Source organism: Hypanus sabinus, chromosome 19, assembly GCF_030144855.1.
Source record: "Hypanus sabinus isolate sHypSab1 chromosome 19, sHypSab1.hap1, whole genome shotgun sequence".
Lineage (NCBI taxonomy): Eukaryota > Metazoa > Chordata > Chondrichthyes > Myliobatiformes > Dasyatidae > Hypanus > Hypanus sabinus.
In genome coordinates, this window is record NC_082724.1 from 52539064 (window position 1) to 52561276 (window position 22213).

General features: G+C 43.3%; 1 protein-coding gene across 1 annotated transcript in view; it reads left to right on the forward strand.

The window, feature by feature from the left end:
* The first annotated feature begins 506 nt into the window (after nt 1–506).
* The window catches only part of LOC132377923 (protein SSUH2 homolog), a 55460-nt gene continuing 33753 nt past the window's right edge, over nt 507–22213 (forward strand). The window contains exons 1-2 of the mRNA XM_059944410.1: nt 507–855; nt 4337–4404. Of these exons, the coding sequence (XP_059800393.1) occupies nt 833–855; nt 4337–4404 (91 nt within the window). The 5' untranslated portion in view covers nt 507–832. The remainder of the gene's footprint in view (nt 856–4336; nt 4405–22213) is intronic.

Consider the following 22213-nt stretch of genomic DNA (forward strand, 5'->3'; position numbering starts at 1 on the left):
TCTGACATTTCACATTCTTAAAATAAAGTAGTGATCCTAACTGACCTAAGTCAGGAAATGTTTTCTAGGATTAAATGTCCGGAATTGTGAAAAACTGAGTTTAAATGTATTTGGCTAAGGTGTATGTAAACTTCTGACTTCAACTGTCTTCTTCCCACGACCAGGTGGGTTTCCTGCAAGTGCACTGGCTCATGTCATCAGGTTGGAAGCTACCCAGACGGAATATGAGGTGTCGCCCCACCATAATGAGATGTATCGTGTATCTTTAACGTGTGCCGTACCTCTGCCAAAAAAAAACCATTGCTGTGTTAATCTGTACCCTTCTCATAATTGAACGCAACAAGAATCAAATTAAAACATTCTTCTCTGTATCCAGGGCCCACTACAGCCCTGCGATGGTGGAATGACATGAACAACCGTACGTACAGGTATTGTAATCCAGGAACACTGAGCAGAGGGCGGGCGGTCCCAGTGAGTGGAATTGTGAACTGGGAAGACACAGGTTTCAAAGTGTGTATAAACGGACCATCGAATAACCGTGAAACAAAACTCCTACTCAGTTTTAAGAGACCTTCCCTTTATCGTCGATGCCATTATTCCCTGTATGAGGGCACCCTGCGCTTTGTTGCAGCGACGGGATGTGCACACCAGAGAGTAAATATCGAGCTGCTGAGAGGAGAGCGAGTGATTGATAATGAAGTCACATCCGCCTCCGTGGTGGGCTGGCACATCGCACCTCCTTGTAAACAGGACGAGGAAACGAAACTGATTGCGCTGCCCAGCACGAGTGAGTGTCCGCCACGGTCCGGACGGTGTCAGGGACTCTCGCACCATGGACAGGCAGCCCCTGCTCAGGTACGTGCTCTGCTCAGCTTGTTGCTGAGGCAACCCCGCGAACTCCCGGGTCCGGAGTCCATACCAGAGGAGAGCCTGCCCCCTCCCCACCCCCGTGGTTCTGATATCGTTCGTTATTTCTCTATGCTCAGCAGCAAAACGTGTCTCAGCAGCGTAATCTCAACCATTAATAGTTCTTCTGAACCCCGGCCTTCACCACCACCCTTCTTGAGAGAAGTGTTAATGTTTTTCAGTTACCCTTGTAAATGTAGCTCCTTGAAACTCATACATCACTAAAGCTGGAAAGACCTGCGTTTATGTGGCGCCCTGAGTTCAAAATAATATCAGAGGATGGTGGGAATACTTGGCAAGTCAGGCAGCATCTGTGGAGAGAGAAACTGGGTTAAGGCTAGTTAGTGACCTTTGGTCGGAACTTGTGGAAGAAGTTTCAAAGTAAATGTTTATTTTTATATAAATAAATATGTTTAAATACGCACCGTGGATTCAAGTTAATCGGGACAGCCACTTATTTTGGACAATCTCTTAAAGAACAAAAACTAATTGAGAAAAGTCTGGCTTCCCTTCATTTATTTGGGATTCTATGCCACTTAATTGGACAGGAGGCTGTTGCTGAACAGTTCTAATTGGCATCAGCCATGTGCATTTATATGGTTGTTGGACACTACATCGTACTTAAAGCAAACTGTTTTTAGATAGCACCGGGTGCAGATACCCTGTACTTGTGCCGATGGATGTTGATTCAGTCATTTTGCTTTTTATTTTGACTTTAAAAGATTTCAGACCCTTGGCTGGATGCCATGAGAAGATTTCACGCTAGCCAAAAAAATTACTTCACTGGACCAAATTAAAAGTCAATTGCTCACCACCTCTCACTATCAGCTGATAGAGATAACTGAAGTGACAAAATCTACAATTGCGTACTTGATCCATCAGCAAGATAAACTGTGTGAAGAATGGGCATTACATGTGGGACAACAGGGAATGTCCCAAAAATTAAAGCTGAAGGTCAGGATTCAGACTGGAAGTGACCTTCAGTCAGTAGTTTCCCATTGTATCTGGATGAAGTGTGCATGTCTGGGGACCAATGTTAAAAACAAACAAGTCTAGAGGAGCTAGGTAAGAGGCTGATCACGAAGGTTTTAAAGCAACAAGTTGGTTGTCCCAGTGGAAATATTGGCACCACATTAAATTCAGGAGAGCACATGGTGAGAAATGTAGTGCTGGTGCTGAAAGTGCAGAAACGTGGAAATCTACAAAACTCCCCAACTTCAAAAAAGTTTGCGCAGATGACATCTACAATGCAGAGGAAACATGCCTTTTTTTATAGCACTGCACTGAACGGTTCCCTTGACTACAATCACACACCACCATCAGGTTTAAGGAAAACAATGTATTGCGTAATGAAGTGATCTGCACTAATTTAGTTCATTTGTGGTCAATAAAAATTGACCACAAATGATGGTACACTGAATGAATTCCTCCATTGATAAATTTTAGGGTCAGTTGCACCGTTTCTTAGTACTATCACAGTATTGCTAGTGTTGTAATTCCTCCTGTATTTCATTTAAATACATAACTTGTTACTCAGGTAGTTTGTCTTTTTTTATACATTTCTAATTATTTCTATTAAACTTCAGCTAATTGGGTCAGCCACTTAAAATGTACTGGTCCTGATGTGTCCCAGTTAACTGGAATCTACTGTGTGTGTACCCTGAGATTCATTTTCTTGCAGGCATTCAGAGTAAATACAATAGAATCAATGAAAAACTGCACAGAAAGGTGGACAAACGACCAATGTTAAAATGGCAACAAATAGTCCAAATACAAAAAGAAAAGAAAACCAGAATAATAATGAATAAATAATATTGAGATATCAGTTGTAAAATCCTTGAAATTGAGTCCAAAGCTTTTGGAATCAGTTCAGGGTTGCAGTGAGTGAAGTTATCCACTCTAGTTCAGAAGCCTAAGGGTTGAGGGGTAATAACTGCTTCTGGATCTGATGGTGCAGGACTTGAGGCTCCTGTGCCTTCTGCCTGATGTTAGCGGCAAGAGGAGAGCTCGGCCTGGGTAGTGGGGGTCCTTGATAACGGGTGCTGCTTTCCAGTGACAGCAGTTCAAGTTGATGCACTCAATGGTGGGGAGGGGTTTACATTTGATGGACTCAGTAGTATCTACTACTTTTTGCAGGTTTCTTCCATTCAAGATCATTGGTGTTTTCAACCAGGCTGTGATGCAGTCAGTACACTCTCCACAGTGTGTCTATAATGCATTTAGGAGGCATTTTGGACTCAGTTACAAAGAAGGGGGTAGGGTCTGAGAGAAAAAAAAGAAAGTTGAAGGAAACCAGGGGACTGATTGGCTCAAATGTTGGTAGTGCTGGCTGGGAGAGAGTGATGAGGGATGTTAATTGTAGCTAATTTGCTTGGAGGACATGTAAACAGAAGGTGGATGTTTACAAATTAATAGAGGTTTTAAAAATACAGAGACAGACAAGAGGTACAAAAGACTGGAGACACTGGAATCTTGGAGCAGGATGCAGTCTGCTGGAATTTTGATAAAGGGCTTGACCTGAACCATACATTTTCTGTTTCCACGCCCCTCCCCCCCCCCACAGATGCTGCTCAACCCACTGAGTTCCTCCAGCAGATTGTTAAATACTAACAGAAATGCTCAGCAGGTCAGGCAGCCTCTGGGGAAGAGAGGCATCTATCCAGGTGTTGGATAATCAGGATCTCTGCAAGAGTAGCTCTAACGATTTACCTTTCTCCCATGGCTGTATCCATAGCTTGATGGCCTTGGAGAGGAGTTATAAGGAGCCCACTGGTCCGCCCGAGGTCTGCTGAGACAAGTGAAGACTGGGATATGGCCAGTTTTATCACATTGATTTGCAATATTATTTTTGTAAATCAAATATAATGACCTGCCCTGCCATTATACCCCTCGCCCTCCCACTCCCCCCACCCACATGGAGGGTTATGTAGAAAGGAATGATTAGATTGATGATAGAATAGATTCAAAGGACAACACAACATCTGCCCTCTACATTCTATGTGCTACACTGTATGTCTGCTGCATTTATTCTGCACCAGCACTGATCCTGGTAAAATGCGATTGTCTGTTTCTTGTCAACCAAAAAAGCAGATGCACTTTGATAACTGTTTCCTGTTCGCCCTGCCATTATAATCCACTTCAGAGAAAATTAGGCAAAGTTACTGGTATATGGCCAACACTTCATTGGCTGGTCTGTTGTGATTGACATTACAGCCATTTTGTGCAAATTAAGCTCTTCCTGCACTTCATAGTTTGTTTTTGGTCTCTTGTGATATTAAAATTGAAATAATAGGCAATTGTGTGTACTTGTGATAATGAGCCTATTTTCATTTAGATAGTTTCAATCCTTGTAAACCAGACTGAACCTACATATGATCTGCACAAAAGTCTTCACTATTTGCACTGATCATGTCATGTATTTTTGTTGCAGAAACACTGAACCTGACCAGTCATTTCAGCCCCTGAGCCCACAGCTTTTACCCACGGTTACAACTGCAGGTAAAATTATATTTCTCAGTCAGTGGTCTGTGTTGCTCACCAGAAGCACAAATGTAATGATCATGTGAAATTTCCTGTGTTTGCCACTCCTTGTTGAAAGTCCTGGATTGTGCAACTGAGCCTGATACATGCCTGTCAAGCAAACTCCCAGCCATTGAGTAACTATTTTGATGCAGAGTATTGCAGTGGATGTGCTGAGGCACACGACATCCCAGCTCCGTAAGCTTGACTGAGAAGAACATCGTTTTTAAGAGAATGCCCATTGTGCAGAAGACTGAAATGTTAAATTGCTGGGTTCATGCAATAAAAAAGGAGCTTGAGTATATAGTTACAGTAAACAATATAGTTTGAGTATACAGATCAACATGGAAGCAAGATAGCCTTGTACATCATAAAACAACATCATTATCATATTAATAGTGCTGAATGGTAACACTTCCACTGGAAATTGGAACCGAACTGAAGAGACGGATGAAAGGGAGGTTGGCTCACAAACAGAGAAAGCTTGTAGGCAGTGTGAGAGGGAGGACAGGCAGGTGATAGGGAAGGGATACACTCAGACCGATGGTTTGAGATGTGGCTATTTTAATGTAAGAAGCATCATGAACAAACCAGATGAGCTTAGAACATGGATCAGTACTTGGAGCTATGATATCGTGGCCATTACAGAGACTTGGATGACTCAGGGGCAGGAATGGTTACTTTGAGTGCCGGGCTTTAGATGTTTCAGAAAGGACAGGGAGGGAGGCAGAAGAGGTGGGGGCGTGGCACTGCTGATCAGAGATAGTGTCACGGCTGCAAAAAAGGAGGAAGTCATGGAGGGATTGTCTACAGAGTTTCATTGGGTGAAAGTTAGAAACAGGAAGGAGTCTATAACTTTACTGGGTGCTTTTTATAGACCACCCATTAGTAACAGGGATATCAAGGAGCAGATAGGGAGACAGATTCTGAAACGATGCAGTAATAACAGGGTTGTCGTGATAGGGGATTTTAATTTTCCCAATATTGATTGGCATCTCTTCCTAGAGTGAGGGATTTAGATGGGGTGGAGTTTGTTAGGTGTGTTTGGAAGGTTTCCTGACACAGTATGTAGGTAAGCCTATGAGAGGAGAGGCTGTACTTGATCTGGTATGAGGAAATTAACCTGGTCAGGTGTCAGATCTCTCAGTGGGAGAGCATTTTGGAGATAATGATCACAATTCTATCTTCTTTACCAGAGCACTGGAGAGGGATAGGAACAGACAAGTTAGGAAAGCGTTTAATCGGAGTAAGGGGAAGTATGAAGCTATCAGGCAGAAAGTTGGAAGCATAAATTGGGAGCAGATATTCTCAGATTTATGACAGAAATGTAGCAAATGTTCAGGTGATATTTACATGGTGTTCTGCATAGGTACATTCCAATGAGACAGGGAAAGGATGGTAGGGTACAAGAACTGTGGTGTACAAAGGCAGTTGAAAATCAAGTCAAGAAGTATTCAAGAAATGTTCAAAAAAAATAGGTAATGATAGAGATCTAGAAATTTATAAGGCTAGCAGGAATGAGCTTAAGAACAAAATTAGGAGAGCCAGAAGGGGCCTTGAGAAGGCCTTGGCGAGCAGGATTAAAAAAAACCCCAAGGCATTCTACAAGTATGTGAAGAGCAAGAGGATAAGATGTGAGAGAATAGAATAAAGTGTGATAGTGGAAAAGTGTGTATGGAACCAGAATAGATAGCAGAATAGATAGATACTTTGCTTCAGTATTCATTATGGAAAAGGATCTTAGCAATTGGAGGGATGACTTAACTGAAATGCTTGAGCATACATACATTAAGAAAGCTGATGTGCTGGAACTTTTGGAAAGCGTCAAGTTGGATAAGTCACCGGGAATGGACGAGATATACCCCAAGCTACTGCGGGAGGTGAGGGAGGAGATTGCATCATCAATGGGGATGGGAGAGGTTCTGGAGGATTAGAGGATTGCAGATATTGTTCCTTTATTCAAGAAAGGGAGTAGAGATAGCCCAGGAAATTATAGACCAGTGAGTCTTACTTCAGTGTTTGGTAAGTTGACAGAGAAGATCCCGAGAGACAGGATTTATGAACATTTGGAGTGGCATAATATGATTAGGAATAGTCAGCATGGCCTTACGAGTCTGACTGAAGTTTTTGAAGATGTGACTAAACACATTGATGAAGGTAGAGCAGTAGATGAAATGTATATCAATTTCAGCAAGGCATTTGATAATGAACCCCATACAAGGCTTATTGAGAAAGTAAGGAGGTGTGGGATCCAAGGGGACATTGCTTTGTGGATCCAGAACTGGATTGTCCACAGAAGGCAAAGAGTGGTTGTAGACGGGTCGTATTCTGCATGGAGGTCGGTGACCAGTGGTGTGCCTCAGGGATCTGTTCTGGGACCCCTACTCTTCATGATTTTAATAAATGACCTGGATGAGGAAGTGGAGGTGGAGGGATGAGTTAGTAAGTTTGCTAAAGGTTGGAAGTGTTGTGGATAGTGTGGAGGGCTGTCAGAGGTTACAGTGGGACATCGATAGGATGCAAAACTGGGCTGAGAAGTGTCAGATGGAGTTCAACCCTGATAAGTGTGAGGTGGTTCATTTTGGTAGGTCAAATATGATGGCAGAATATAGTATTAATGGTAAGACTCATGGCAGTGTGGACGATCAGAGGGATCTTGGGGTACAAGTCCATAGGACGCTCAAAGCTGCTATGCAGGTTGACTATGTGGTTAAGAGGCATATGATCTTCCTCAACTGTGGGATTGAGTTCAAAAGCCAAGAGGTGACATTGCAGCTATATAGGACTCTGGTCAGACCCCACTTGGAGTACCGTGCTCAGTTCTGGTCACCTCACTACAGGAAGGATGTGGAAACCATAGAAAGGGTGCAGAGGAGATTTACAAGGATGTTGCCTGGATTGGTGAGCATGCCTTATGAGAATAGATTGAGTGAACTTGGCCTTTTCTCCTTGGAGCGATGGAGGATGAGAGGATGGACCTGATAGAGGTGTATAAGATGATGAGAGGCATTGATCGTGTTGAAATTCAGAGGCCTTTTCCCAGGGCTGAAATGGCTAACATGAGAGGATACAATTTTAAGGTGCTTGGAGGTAGGTACAGAGGAGATGTCAGGGGTAAATTTTTTATGCACAGAGTGGTGAGTGCCTGGAATGGTCTGTCGGTGACAGTGGTGGAGGTGGATATGATGGGGTCTTTTAATAGATTCCTGGATAGGTACATGGAGCTTCGACAAATAGAGCGCTATGGGTAACCCGAGGTAATTTCTAAAGTATGTACATGTTCGGCACAGCATTGTGGGCCGAAGGGCCTGTATTGTGCTGGAGGTTTTCTATGTTTCTATGAAATTCAGACACTTTAAAATAAAGAGATTCCCTTTTTATTTATAATTGTTACATATTATCACTAAAGATTGGGAGAGCAGCTTTTTTCCACAATTTGTCTTTTGCTCATTTTTTTTGTCAGTCTTTGTTTATGTATAGCTTTTCATACATTCTATTGTATTTGTTTATTTTCTTGAAAATGCCTGGAAGAAAATGAATTCCAACGTAGTATAAGGTGACGCACTGTATACATATCTTGATAACGAATTTACTTTGACGTTGCAAGTAGTTTCCCCAACTCTGGACTGCCAGTTTCTATCACGTTTGAGGCTATGTCATGAAGTGATGAGATCTCCGATGGTATGGGTACTTTGATGACGATAGAATGAAGGATCGTCTGGCCTAGAATCATAGAGCACTACAACACAGAAACCGGCAGTTCGGCACATCTAGTCCAGATCTAAGTATTTTTCTTCCTCGTCCCATTGACCAGTACCTGGACAATAACACTCCATACCCCTCCCAGCAATGTAGTTACCTAAGCTTCTCATAACTGTTGAAATTGAACCATGTCCACCACTCCTGCTGGCAGCTTGTTCCATACTTTCTGTTTCCCGACTCAAATACTGCTTGACTCAATGAGTTCCTGCACAATCTTGTTTGTTGTATCACTATAACTTACCTGGCCCAAAACCAGGTCAGGAGGCTGGAATTTTAGAAACATCATTAAAGAGGAAGGAAGAAGTGGGGTGGGGATTTGGAACTTCGGGTTTCAGTGGATGGAACACAGGCAGCTTCACATTCTGTGCCCAGCAAAGGCACTTCCAAATCATACCCATGCGACCAATTTACATACTAGCCCTTACTTCACTACCAGAAATCTACTTCAGGGATGTGTTGCTTCACTAACAGATATGGTACAAGTGTAGGGGAAGGCGCAGGTATTAATTATTTACGGAAGTGACCTTGTTTAAAACTCACTGTATGTAAGTGGGGACGAGAACTAAGCAGAAGGAGCTAAGTTGAGGTGGGATTTCTGGCTTCCTCCATTAGTGACAAAGTTGGACAAGTTCTGTTGTTCAATACCTAGAGAGCAGAGCCATCTATGGTTTGTACAAGTGATTCCAGAATTTTTTCTAAGGTTATTCATTTTTTGGGATGTAGGTATTGGTGGCAGGATCATCTTTTGTAGCCTGTTCCAAAAAATACTCTTGAGTAGTTTGCTGGTCCATTCCAAAGGGTGGATAGGAGTCTTATCGCATTGGTGATGTGCATTCATTTTCAACATTTAAGAGAATATAGATGGAAGGGGGTATGGATGGCTTGGTCCAGGTGCAGATCAATTGGACTAGGAATAATAACAGTTCAGCATGGACCAAGTGGGCCGAAGGGCTTGATCATGTGCGGTAGAGCTCTATGACTGTATGAAAGTCCAGACCCGATGAGGAAGATAGAATTTCTTCACTGAGTAGGGATTAGTGGACCATATGGGTTTTTAATGATAATCCAGCAGTTGTTTATGTGCTCTTCATTACTAATGAATTGGTAATGACTTTGTAAATGTCCAGAGCTGCAACAGTAACATAAATTTGGGTCTGTTGGATTGCAATCCGGATATCTGGAAAGGCAGTAGAATAACTTAACTGCGAAGCTACCACTATTGTCCTGTGCAGTTGACAAACGTTTATGTTTTAATACTTAATATCTTCTCTATGTATTTAAGCTGAATAGTAAGTTAGCAGAAATAACTCTCCCTGATTTAGTAAATGAATGTGCTCCCTATCCTGCTCAAGTGTTGGTAGGGATGACAGCCAAGCGGAAGTAGTTGAACCAAGAGGGCTCATCTCATTTAGTTGCCCAAATTCCCTTCAGCAGAACCAGTAATGTGCTAGAAAGTAAAAATTGCAATGTGTGGAAAATCAGGATCAGTAATTTTCTAAAATTGCCCTGACCTTGGTGCGTAGGTTTAGCACAAAGAAAAATAAATGTACTGTGGTAAAGCAAACAGCTAAACTCTGGGACCTAGAAACAACATATTTCCAAAGGTTGCAACTGGGGTGTTGCTTGTTATAATACACTCTCCAGCACAGCAGAGGTCATGGGGAATGTGCAAAGTCCATTTCCAGTATGTTGATGATTCAGGCCAAACGAATAAACTATGTAGTTAAATGTGAACAAAGATCCAAGGCAAATTGTGGTTCAAAGCTTAAAAGTTCCAAGTAAATTTTATTAGCAATGTGCATACGGTGCCTATAAAAAGTCTTTGAAAGTATTCACCCCTCCCCCTTGGAAATTTTCATATTTTATTCTTTATAACATTGAATCACACTAGATTTAATTAGGCTTTTTTTGACATTGATAACAGAAAAACTCTTTAGTGTCAAAGTGAAAACAGATCTCTACAATATGAACTAAATTATTTACAGATATAAAACACAAAGTAATTGATTGCATAAGTATTCACCCCCTTCAAGCCAGTATTTAGTCAATGCACCTTTATCAGCAATTACAGCCTTGAGTCTGTATGGATAGGTGTCTATCAGCTTTGCACATCAGGACTATGCTCAAGCTCTGTCAGATTGCATGGGGATCATGAGTGAGCAGCCCTTTTCAAATCAAGCCACAAATTCTCAATCTGCGCATTGGGGGTGTTGTTTTTTTTATTGGGTTCTGAGTTTCTTGCTTTGCAGCTGCCTATAAGCAGACAAATCTCAAGGTTCTATAATTTATACATATTTTGATAATAAAAGTACCTTGAATCGTTTCAGCTTTGAATCCTTTAAGTGAGACTGTGCCTGGACCTCTGGTAACTTTCTTGGTCACCAGACTGGAATTCCTCTGATCTGGCTGTCAGCAGATTTTGGATTTCATGATTCATTCATGCCTTCTGTTGGGGGAAGACTGTGAATGATTGAGTGGGGACAGAATTGTCTTGAACTGTTTTATAGTCAGTGACTACAATGGTTTGTTCATTCTGATCCACAAATGAGTCCTTGGACATTGCCCAGTCTACTGACTCAAAACAATCCCGTAGCCTCGTGTGACCACCTCTTTGTTGTCAGATCTCTGGAGCTTTCCTCTTTAGCCTCTGCCTGTATGCAGGTAGGAGAAGGATAACCAACTGATCTGATTTACCAAAATGCCATCTGGGCGTGGAACAGTAGCCATTCCTTATCTTGGTATAACAGTGGTCTAGTTTGTTGGGACCTCTGGTGCTACAGGTTTTATGCTGATGGTAATTGGGTAGGGTTTTCTTCAAACAAGCCTGGTTGAAGTCTCTGACTATGATTTGAAATGTGTCAGGATGGACTGTTTCTTATTTGGAGATGGCTTCGTGCAGTATCGTGAGCGCTTGATTGTAGCCGGTAAATTGCAGTAAGGATCATGGCTGAGAACTCCCTGAGTAATTAGAACGGGTGGCATTTGACCATTGGATTTTCCAAGTCAGGGGAAGATGGGTTTGACAAAACTGCCACATCGGAACTCCACTGAGAGTTTATTAGGAAACACACACTTCCTCCTCTTGCTTTTTCTTAATCAGCAGTTTGGCTCATTCTGTAAATTGAGAAACCATGCTCAGAAGTAAGAATTTCCTCATTGTGGTCATGCATGGGGAGACAGTTGGTGCATGTGTTCCTTAGCCCAGTGATGAAACATACCAACCTCTGTGTAAATGGGTTGTCAGCTGTGAGTTTTCCTTCAAACCGTACCCTAGATGTTGAAGCAATGGATGGAGTAGCAACCTCCCTACTCCTTCAACCAAAGCCATTAGACCACAAGGTATAGGAGCAGAAGTAGGCCATTCAGCCCATCGAGTCTGCTCCACCATTCAATCATGGCTGATCCAATTCTTTCAGTCATCTCTACTCTCCTGCCTTCTCTCTATACCCTTTGATGCCCTGGCTGATCAAGTACCTATCTATCTCTGCCATAAATGCACCCAATGACTCCAATGCCGCTTGTGGCAACAAATTCCACAGATTTACCACCCTCTGACTAAAGTAATTTCTTTGCGTCTCTGTTCTAAATGGACATCCTTCAATCACGAAGTTGTGCCTTCTTGTCCTAGACTCCCCTACCATGGGAACTAATTTTGCCATTTCCAATCTGTTTAGGCCTTTTAACATTCAGAATATTTCTATGAGATCCCCCTCATTTTCCTGAACTCCAGGGAATATACCCCAAGTGCTGCCAGATGTTCCTTATACAGTAACCCTTTCATTCCTGGAATCATTCTCGTTAATCTTCTCTGAACCCTCTCCAATGTCAGTATATCCTTTCTAAAATAAGGAGCCCAAAACTGCACACAATACTCCAAGTGTGGTCTCACGAGTGCCTTATAGAGTCTCAACATCACATCCCTACTCTTATATTCTATACCTCTAGAAATGAATGCCAACATTGCATTTGCCTTCTCCACCACTGACTCAACCTGGAGGTTAACCTTTAGGGCAGAAGGACTCCCATGGCTATTTGCATTTCTGCATTTTGAATTCTCTCTCCATCTAAGTAATAGTCTGCCCATTTATTTCTTCCACCAAAGTGCATGACCATACATTGTATTTTATTTTCCACTTTTTTGCCCATTCCCCTAGACTATTTAAGTCTCTCTGTAGGCTCTCTTGTTTCCTCAGCACTACCCATTCCTCCACCTATCTTTGTATCAACAGCAAATTTAGCCACAAATCTATTAATCCCATAGTCCAAATCATTGACATACGTTGTAAAAAGCAGCACTCCCAACACCTAACCCTGTGGGACTCCACTGGTATCTGGCAGCCAGCCAGAATAGGATCCTTTTATTCCCACTCTCTGCTTTCTGCCGATCAGCCAATGCTCCACTCATGCTAGTAACTTTCCTGTAATTCCATGGGCTCTTATCTTGCTAAGCAGCCTCCCATGCTGCACCTTGTCAAAGGCCTTCTGAAAATCCAAGTACACCACAACTACTGCATCTCCTTTGTCTACCCTGCTTGCAATTTCCTCAAAAGATTGCAGGATTTTCCTTTCAGGAAACCGTGCTGGCCTTGGCCTATCTTGTCATGTGCCTCCAGGTATTCCGTCATCTCATCCTTAACAATCAATTCCAATAACTTTCCAACCACTGATGTCAGGCTAACAGGTCTATAGCTTCCTTTCTGCTGCCTCCCACCCTTCTTAAATAGCAGAGTGACATTTGCAACTTTCCAGTCATCCGGTACAATGGCAGAATCTGTTGATTTGTGAAAGATTATTGTTAATGCCTCCACAATCTCGCCAGCTACTTCCTTCAGAACCCGAGGGTGCATTCCATCAGGTCCAGGAGATTTATCCACCCTCAGACCATTAAGCTTCCTGAGCACCTTCTCAGTCATAATTTTCACTGCACAAACTTCACTTCCCTGACACTCTTGAATGTCTGGTATACTGCAGACATCTTCCACTGTAAAGACTGATATAAAATACGCATTCAGTTCCTCTGTCATCTTGGCATCTCTCATTACAATATTTACAGTGTCTTTTTCTATTGGTTCTATATCTGCCCTCAACTTTTTACCCTTTATATACTTAAAACAGCTTTTAGTATCTTCTTTGATATTAGTCACCAGATTCCTTTCTGAATCCATCTTTTCCTTCCTAATGACCTTCTTAGACTCACTCTGCAAGTGTTCAAAAGCTTCCCGATCTCTATCTTCCCACTAGCTTTGGCTTCCTTGTATACCCTCTCTTTTGCTTTTACTTTGGCTCTGACTTCACTGGTCAGCCACGGTAGTGTCCTTCTTCCATTCGAAAATGTTTTATTTGGAATATATCTGTCTTGCAGTTCCCTCATTTTTCGCAGAAACTCTGGTCATTTCTGCTCTGCTGTCCTTCTGCTGTAATGTACTGTGTGAGTATTCGTAGGTCAGAGTATGTATGACTTCAGGACGTAGGTTAAGAAAATGGAGGTCTGTTGAATAAACGTGGTTGTTCAATCTACAGTGGTGTCCGAGTCACATCAATACTACATGGTGTCAGAAGAAATCGCAAAAAAAAAGGAAGAGAAGACTCGTAAAAGATGTCACAGTTACAGCCACCGTCAAGTTGAAGCCTACAAGGTAATCTTGCTGAGAACTGGAAAATATGGATCCAGCAGTTTGAGCTGTTTTGCACCGCTAGCAGCGTAGCTGAAAAGACGGAGAAAGTGCAGCGAAAGTGCATGTGGCGGGGGAAGAGGCAATAAAGGTTTGCAACACATTTGTCTTCCAAGGTGATGAGCAAAATAAAATTGAAGTGTTGAAGAAAAGTTTCAAGATTACTGTGAACTGAGAAAAAACCTGCCGTACATCCGACACATATTTTTCACGAGGGCTCAAGGACCAACAGAGACCATAGATGCCTATGTAACAGATTTGAAGAACAAGGCAAAAAACAGTGAGTTCGGCCAACTGCATGATTCTTTACTACGTGACAGGATTGTATGTGGCATACGAGATGATCAAGTGAGAGGCAGGCTATTGAGAGAGGCGGAGCTTACATTAGAAAAGGCGATTGATGTTTGCCCTGCCAGCGAGATCACGTCAAGTCAGGTTAAAGTGCTCAATGAAGAAGCTGATGTGCTCAAAATAAAAACTGTGAAAACTGACAAGAGTAGGACAAAGCCAGCTTCGCAGGATGATCAAAAGGAAGTTAACTGCAACAGATGTGGTTATAAATATGGATACAGAAAATGTCCAGCCTTTGGTCAGACATGCAAATTATGCAGAAAAAAAAATCACTTTACAAAGATGTGCAAATCGCAGGAGCACGCAAGGAAAATGCATGCTGAGGGCAACAGTGACATGTTCATTGGCACAGTTGAAGTGGAACAGGAGGTATGCATCAAGAATATTGACAATGCAGAGATGGAGGATGAAGATGATTGGACTCAAGATCTGATGATAAACAGCAGGAATGTGACATTTAAGCTTGACACTGGGGCAAAGTGCAATGTAATGTCAGCAGAAACTTTCAACTCATTGGACATCAGAGGAAGACTGAGAAAATCCACCTGCAAGCTTGTTGCATATTTTGGCCACAAGGCGGCGCCATTGGGAAAGAAAACACTCACCTGTGTGTACAAAGGACAAAAACACAAGATAGAATTTGAGATAGTACAGCAACATGTTCCAGCAATACTGGGCAAAGCAACATGCACAGAGCTAGACCTGGTGAAGCGTATCTATAGTGTTGAAAAAGAAAATGACATTCTCAAAGACTGCTGACTTGTTTTCTGGACTAGGGTGTTTACCAGGGAAACACCATATCCAGATTGATCCAACTATTGCACCAGTCCTGCATGCCCCGAGGAAGGTTCCAGTAGCTCTCAGGGATCGAGCAGTGGAGGAGCTACACAGAATGAAACAGATGGGAGTCATAACGAAAGAAGTAGAACCGACCAACTGGGTGAATAGTATGGTGACAGTGGTCACAGAAAAAAAATTAGGATTTGCATGGATCCACAAGATCTCAACCGAGCCATCAAAAGAGAGCACTATCCACTGCTCACGGTTGAAGAGGTTGTCTCTCGCATGCCTAATGCGAAATACTTTTCAGTATTAGACGCAAATCAAGGTTTCTAGCAGATCAGGCTGAATGAGGAAAGTTCCAAATTATGCACTTTCAAAACGCTCATAGGGAGATGTTGTTTCCTGCATCTACCCTTTGGGATTTCTTCTGCGTCAGAGGTCCATGGCACAAGTGATTGAAGGCCTGGACGGGGTGGTCAACATCATTGATGGTTTGCTGGTATGGGGTGACACAATTGAGGAACATGGTCAGAGACTGAGGAAGCTCCTGGAGAGAGCACGTGATTACAACCTAAAACTGAACAAAAGTAAAAGTAAGATCAGAACTACAGAGATCAAATACATAGGTCACATACTCAGCGCTGATGGGCTAAAACCAGATAATGAAAAGGTCAGGGCTGTGGTACAGCTACCACCCCCGAAGACAACCAAGCACTATTGAGATTCATGGGCTTGATACAGTATCTTGCCAAGTTCATTCCCAACTTATCAGAGGTCAGCGCTCCACTTCGAAAGCTACTAGAGAGCAACACTGAATGGCATTGGGAAGACGAACAAAAGAAAAGTTTTGACATATTGAAGCAGTCAATTACCAATGCACCAGCACTCAAGTTCTATGAGGTCAATAAACCAGTGACAATGTCTGTGGATGCCAGTTCGGAGGGAATAGGAGCTGTTATACTGCAGGATGGGAGGCCTGTGGCGTATGGATCACGAGCACTTACGGACTGTCAACACCGATATGCTCAAATTGAGAAGGAATTACTCGCCATAGTTTATGGGTGTGAGAAGTTCCACCAATATGTATATGGCAAAGAAATTCAGGTTGAGAGTGATCACAAACCACTTGAGAGCATCTTCAAAAAACCACTTCACCAAGCTCCTATGAGGCTGCAAAGGATGCTTCTCAGGCTACAGAGGTACACTCTCACAGTCACCTATAAGCCAGGAAAAGAACTGTATATTGCTGATGCTGTGAGCCGAGCTTACTTCAAAGGGCAAAAGGAAGAGTTGCTAGGAAGAGAGCTGGAGGTCAACTGGGTTACACCTCAGCTACCCATCTCTGAGGAGATGTTCAGGAAAGCGACTGCAGATGATCCTGAAATGCAAATGCTAAGAGACATTACAATGAATGGATGGCCAACAGAAAGAAAAGATGTTCCAAAAGAAATACAGAAATACTGGACATTTAAGGAGGAAATCATCTATGCATCAGGACTAATGTTCAAAGCAGCAAAACTCATCGTACCAAACCAAATAGCCCTCCTCCCCTTCTTACCCCATCCCTGACATATTTAGTTGTTTGTTTTTTTTTCTCTCTCTCTCTGTCCATCACTCTGCCTGTTCTCCATCTCCCTCTGGTGCTCCCCCCCCCCCGCCCTTTCTTTCTCCCGAGGCCACCCGTCCCATGATCCTTTCCCTTCTCCAGCTCTGTTTCACTTTTGCCAATCACCTTTCCAGCTCTTGGCATCACCCCACCCCCTCCAGTCTTCTCCTATCATTTTGCATTTCCCCCTCCCCCCACTACTTTCAAATCTCTTAGTATCTCTCCTTTCAGTTCGTCCTGACGAAGGGTCTCGGCCCGAAACATCGACAGCGCTTCTCCTTATAGATGCTGCCTGGCCTGCTGTGTTTCACCAGCAATTTGTGTGTGTGTTGCTTGAATTTCCAGCATCTGCAGATTTCCTCAAGTTTGCCAAGCTGACATCAGGGGCAGCTTCTTCCCACGAAGGGAGGTGCTTATTTGTAATGAGCTGAGAGAAACAGTGGTTGAGGCAGGCACATTAACAACATTTTAAAAGCCTTGTAGATACGGAGCCATGTGAAATGGAGACATCTCTTTTTCTCTTTTTTGGGAGGGAGAGGATTGTTTGCTACTGCTTTCCCGTGGGAGGGGGGAGTTCGGAGGGGCTTTTGGGGTTCTGACATTTAACTTTCATTCATTCTTTGGGGCACTCCTCTGTTTTTGTGATGTTTGCGAGAAAAAGGAATTTCAGGATGTACATTGTGTACATTTCTCTGACATTAAATGTACCTGTGAAACCTTTGAATAAGTACGTGGATAGGTGAGGCTTAGAGGGCTGTGGGCCAAACACAGGCAGATGGGACTAGCTGACTAGGGATGGAAAGGTTGAGCCAAAGAACCTTTTTCTATGCTATAGAACCCTATGATCTCTAGAAATAGGTTTTACTTTAGTTAATTTTTTTTGAGGGGACTTGGATATTGCTAGCATTTATCACCCAATCCTATCTGCCCTCAAGGAGGTGGCAGTGAGCTCTCTTTTTGGATCATGACAGTCCATCTAGTGAACAGCCATGGGGCTGTTGGAGTGGGACTTCCAGGATATGGACCCAGCTGTGATAAAGGACAGTATATTTTCAAGTTGGGATGGTGCGTGAAGGAAAGGGACCTACAACATTTTTGGCATTCCCATGCACGACCTGACCTCCAGCCCTTGGTGTAGAGGTCACACATTTGGAGGGGTGCCACTGGATTAGTCCAGGCTCATAATCACAGTGTAGATGCTACGCACTGTGAGCTGGTGATGGAGGCAATGAACGGTTAGTGTGGTCGATGGAATGCAGGTCAGTAGTCTGGATTGTTCCAGATAGTGTTGAGTTTCTTGAGCGTTGGAGTTGTTCTCCATCAGATTAATGGAGAGCATCCCACAGCGTTCTTGAGCTTTGCTTTGTAAATGGCAGAAAGGCGGTGAGCCTCTTGCTACTGCGTACCTAGCTCTGACCTGCTTTTCATTGCCATGTATTTGTTGGCTGGCCTAGTTGACGTTTTGATCATTGGTAATTCCTAGGAGGTAAATAATTGTGGTCTGCATCATGGTAATGTTAATGAATGTGAAGGGGAGATGATTAGAGACTCTCTTGTTGGAGATGGTTATCAGCTGGCACTGATATAGCTCATGTGTTCCTTGTCATATTGGGCCATGCTAGAATATATTCGGTGGTCTTGCTAGAAGTGAGGATGGACTAGCTGAATGGAATTGAACATCACTGATGTGGTTATATTTGATTGTGCCATTTGTTTGGTTATTAAATGTTTGAAAGAATTCTGGTTGATGCTTCAGTGAGAGTTTTAAATGGTTACTCCCTGCCCGAGTGAGTTTGGAGCTAACTCGGGGCAGCAGTGCAGGACAGGCTCATCAGTGAATGCAGGAAGTAGGAAACCTGGGTTGCCTCATCATTAATTCCCAGAGCTGTGAAGCCCCATGGTCTCAGGTCAGATGTGGGCAAGGAAACCACCTCTTGCTAACACCCACCTTCCTCCCACAGCTGATAAATCAGTGGTTCCACATGTTGAACAACACTGAAGAGAAGCTTTGGAAGTGATGAGGACATATTGTCACCCATTAACTGGTCTCTGAAAAGTCACAGTCAATCACAGTTTATTTACTTGTGCTCAAGGAGAACGGCATGGCCCTGTTCACCAAACTGTGTTCTGAAGTTTGAACAAACAAGTCCCATTTTTATACAGAAGTTGTCTAGTTGGATACAGATATTGACCAATTAGTTACCTTGAGGATGTTCAGATTCCTTATTTGCATGATCAATCACCAATCACAATATGGTAATATGGGTATTAATAGCTAATTGAATCTACTCATTAAAGGGTAATAATACTTCAGAATTAGTAAAGTAACTGGCCAACAGTATCACCCCAGAACCCTTCGTTTGCAGCTTTATCTCATCTCGGCATGCCAGGTGGCTCTCATCCCAAAGGGAAGCTGCCACCTAAAAAATGTAGTCACCCCTTTGGAAGTTTTCATGCTTTATTTTATAACATTGAATTAGCCGTGGGCACTCGCATGGGCCCAACTATGCCTGCCTGTTTGTCAACTACATGGAACAGTCTATGTTCCGAGCCTACACTGGTGACCCTCCTGCACTTTTCCTACGCTACATCAACGACTGCATTGGTGCTGCTTCCCGCAACCATGCTGAAATTGTCCACTTCATCCACTTTGCTTCCTACTTCCACCCTGCCCTCAAATTCATCTGGTCTATTTCGGACACATCCCTTCCCTTTATCGATCTCACTGTCTCTGTCTCCAGAGACAGCTTATCCATTGATGTCTATTATAAGCCCACTGACTCTCACAGCTACCTAGACTACACCTCATCCCACCCTACCACCTGTAAAAATGCCATCCCCTTTTCTCAATTCCTCCATCTCTGCCACATCTGCTCTCCGGATGAGGCTTTATATTCTAGAAGGAAGGAGATGTCTTTCCTTCCTCCACCATCAGAGCTGCCCTCAACCACATCTCTTCCATTTCATGCACGTCTACACTTACCCCATCCTCCCGCCACCCTAACAGGGGTAGGGTTCTTCATCCTCATCTACCGCCCCACCAGCCGCAGCGTTCAGCACATAATTCTCCACAACTTCCACCATCTCCAATGAGATCCCACCACCAAGCACATCTTTCCTACCCCCCACTTCCTGCTTTCAACAGCGATTACTCCCTAGGTGACTCCCTTGTCCATTCATCCTTCACTGATCTCCCTCCTGGCACTTACCTTTGTAAGTGACGCAAGTGCTGCACCTGTCCCTACACCTTCTCCCTTACTACCACCCAGGGTCCTAAACTGTCTTCCAGGTTTGTTGGGGTCATTTACTGTGGTGCTCCCGGTGGGGCCTCCTGTACATCGGTGAGACCTGACATAGATTAGGAGACCACTTTGCCGAGCGCCTACACTCCGTCCGCCAGAACAAGCGGGATCTCCCAGTGGCCACCCATTTTAATTCCACCTCCCATTCCCATTCTAATATGTCCATCCATGGCCTCCTCCATTGTCGTGATGAGGCCACACTTAGGTTTTAAGAACAACATCTTGTATTCCATTTGGGTAGTCTCCAACCTGATGGCATGAAAATCGATTTCTCAAAATTCCAGTAATGCCCCCCCAACCACCCCACTTCTCCATTTCCCATCCCCTTTTCCCTCTCTCACCTCATCTCCTTTCCCACCCATTGACTCCTGCTGGTGTTCCTTCCTCCTTTCTTCCATGGCCTTCTGTCTCTTTCACCAATCAACTTCCCAGCTCCCTCTCCTCCAGGTTTCACCTATCACCTGGTGGTTCTCTCTCCCCTCTCCCCACCTTTTAAATTTACTCCTCAGCTTTATCCTAGCAGTTGGTTTTAGAAGTCACATTATTAGTTAAATGGTGATCTGTTTTTGGAGAACTGTGTGCAGTCAAGGTGCTTCAACTGATTGTAGTAAAAATACACTTTGTACCTGGAAGATCCAACTGCTGGTGAGTCAGTATCTTGGCAAAACCTACACCATAGACAAAAGAACACTCCAAGCAGCTCCACGAAAAAGTTACTGAAAAGCACAAGTCAGGAGACGGATACAAGAACATTTCCAAGTCACTGACTATCCCTTGGAGTACAGTTAAGTCAGTCATCAAGAAATGGAAAGAATATGGGACAGCTGTAAATCTGCCCAGAGCTGGCCATCCTCAAAAACTGAGTGACCGTGCAAGAAGGGGATTAGTGAGGGAAGCCACCAAGAGACCTATGGCAACTCTGGAGGAGTTACAAGCTTCAGTGGCTGAGATGAGAGAGACTGCAGATGCAACAACTGTTGACCAGGTGCTTCACCAGTCGCAGCTTTATGAGAGAATGGCAAAGAGAAAGCCACTGTTGGGGAAAAAAAAACTCACAAGAAATCTTGTCTAGAATTTACCAGGATGCATGTGGGAGACTCTGAAGTCATCTAGAAGAAGAATCTGTGGCTTAATGGAACCAAAATTGAGCTTTCTGTCCATCAGTCTGAATGCAATGTTTGACGTAAGCCAAACACCACACATCATCAAAAACACACCGTCTCTACTGTGAATCATGGTGGTGGCTGCATCATGCTGTGGGGTTAGCTAAATTTCAATTCCATTGTGTGTGGCGAGTGTGTGTATATTTATCGATAGCATCTCTAAAATTTACTGCAGCTCACTGTCTATTTTAAAAGTTAATTTAAAAATTCCCATGATCCCCCCACAATATACTGAGACATGAAGCCCGGCTAATTTTTAGATTAGATTGAACATTTTTTTAATTAGCTTTCTTTATCACACATAATATGAAAACGTCAGGTGAAATGTGCTGTTTGCATCAACATCCGACACAGTCCGAGCTTCTGGCACCAAGGTAGCGTTCCCTCAAATTACTAACCCAAACCCATACGTCTTTGGAGTGTGGGAGGAAACCAGAGCACCCAGATGAAACCCACGCTGTCTCAGGGAGAACATACAAACGCTTTACAGATAGTAGCATGAATCAAACGCATTGCTGGCGCTGTAAAGTGTTAACAGCTATGCTGCCATGCAGCCTCCAATTTATATGAAAAAGCGCAGCTAACTGCCTGTACAATACAGATAGATGGTCAGCCATTTTAGTGGAGATTAATTTTGAGATACCTGCATATATGCTGCAGGTCTGTCTCTATCACTCTTAGAATTACTGGCCCATAGGTTTGGTTCATCAGAAGAGCAGTTCTGCATCCACTGTGCATTATTGTAAATAATGACCAGAGCTATTCTAAATGATTTAATAGCAATTAGTGACTAAGAGCCCACAAATTCAGCAGGTTGTAGGGAAGGCAGCTGGAATACTGGCCCAAAAGGGGTGGAGTATGAAAATAGAGAGGTCTCCCTGCAACTGGACAATGTACGTGAGACCACAACTAGAGTACTGTGAACAACGTTGGCTTCATGAGACAGTGAAAGCTATTTCACTGGAAACATTTTAGGGAAGGTTCACTAGAATGATCCTAGCCTGACCCTGAGTGTGAAGGGTTTGCCCTAAACAGTTAGGGACTCGCTGGAGTTTAGAAAAATGAGAGAAAATAATTTTGAAGCTTTGAAAATTGTTAGGGGGACTTAGAGGGATAGACAGGTTCAATTCTGAGATCCTGCACCCTCTC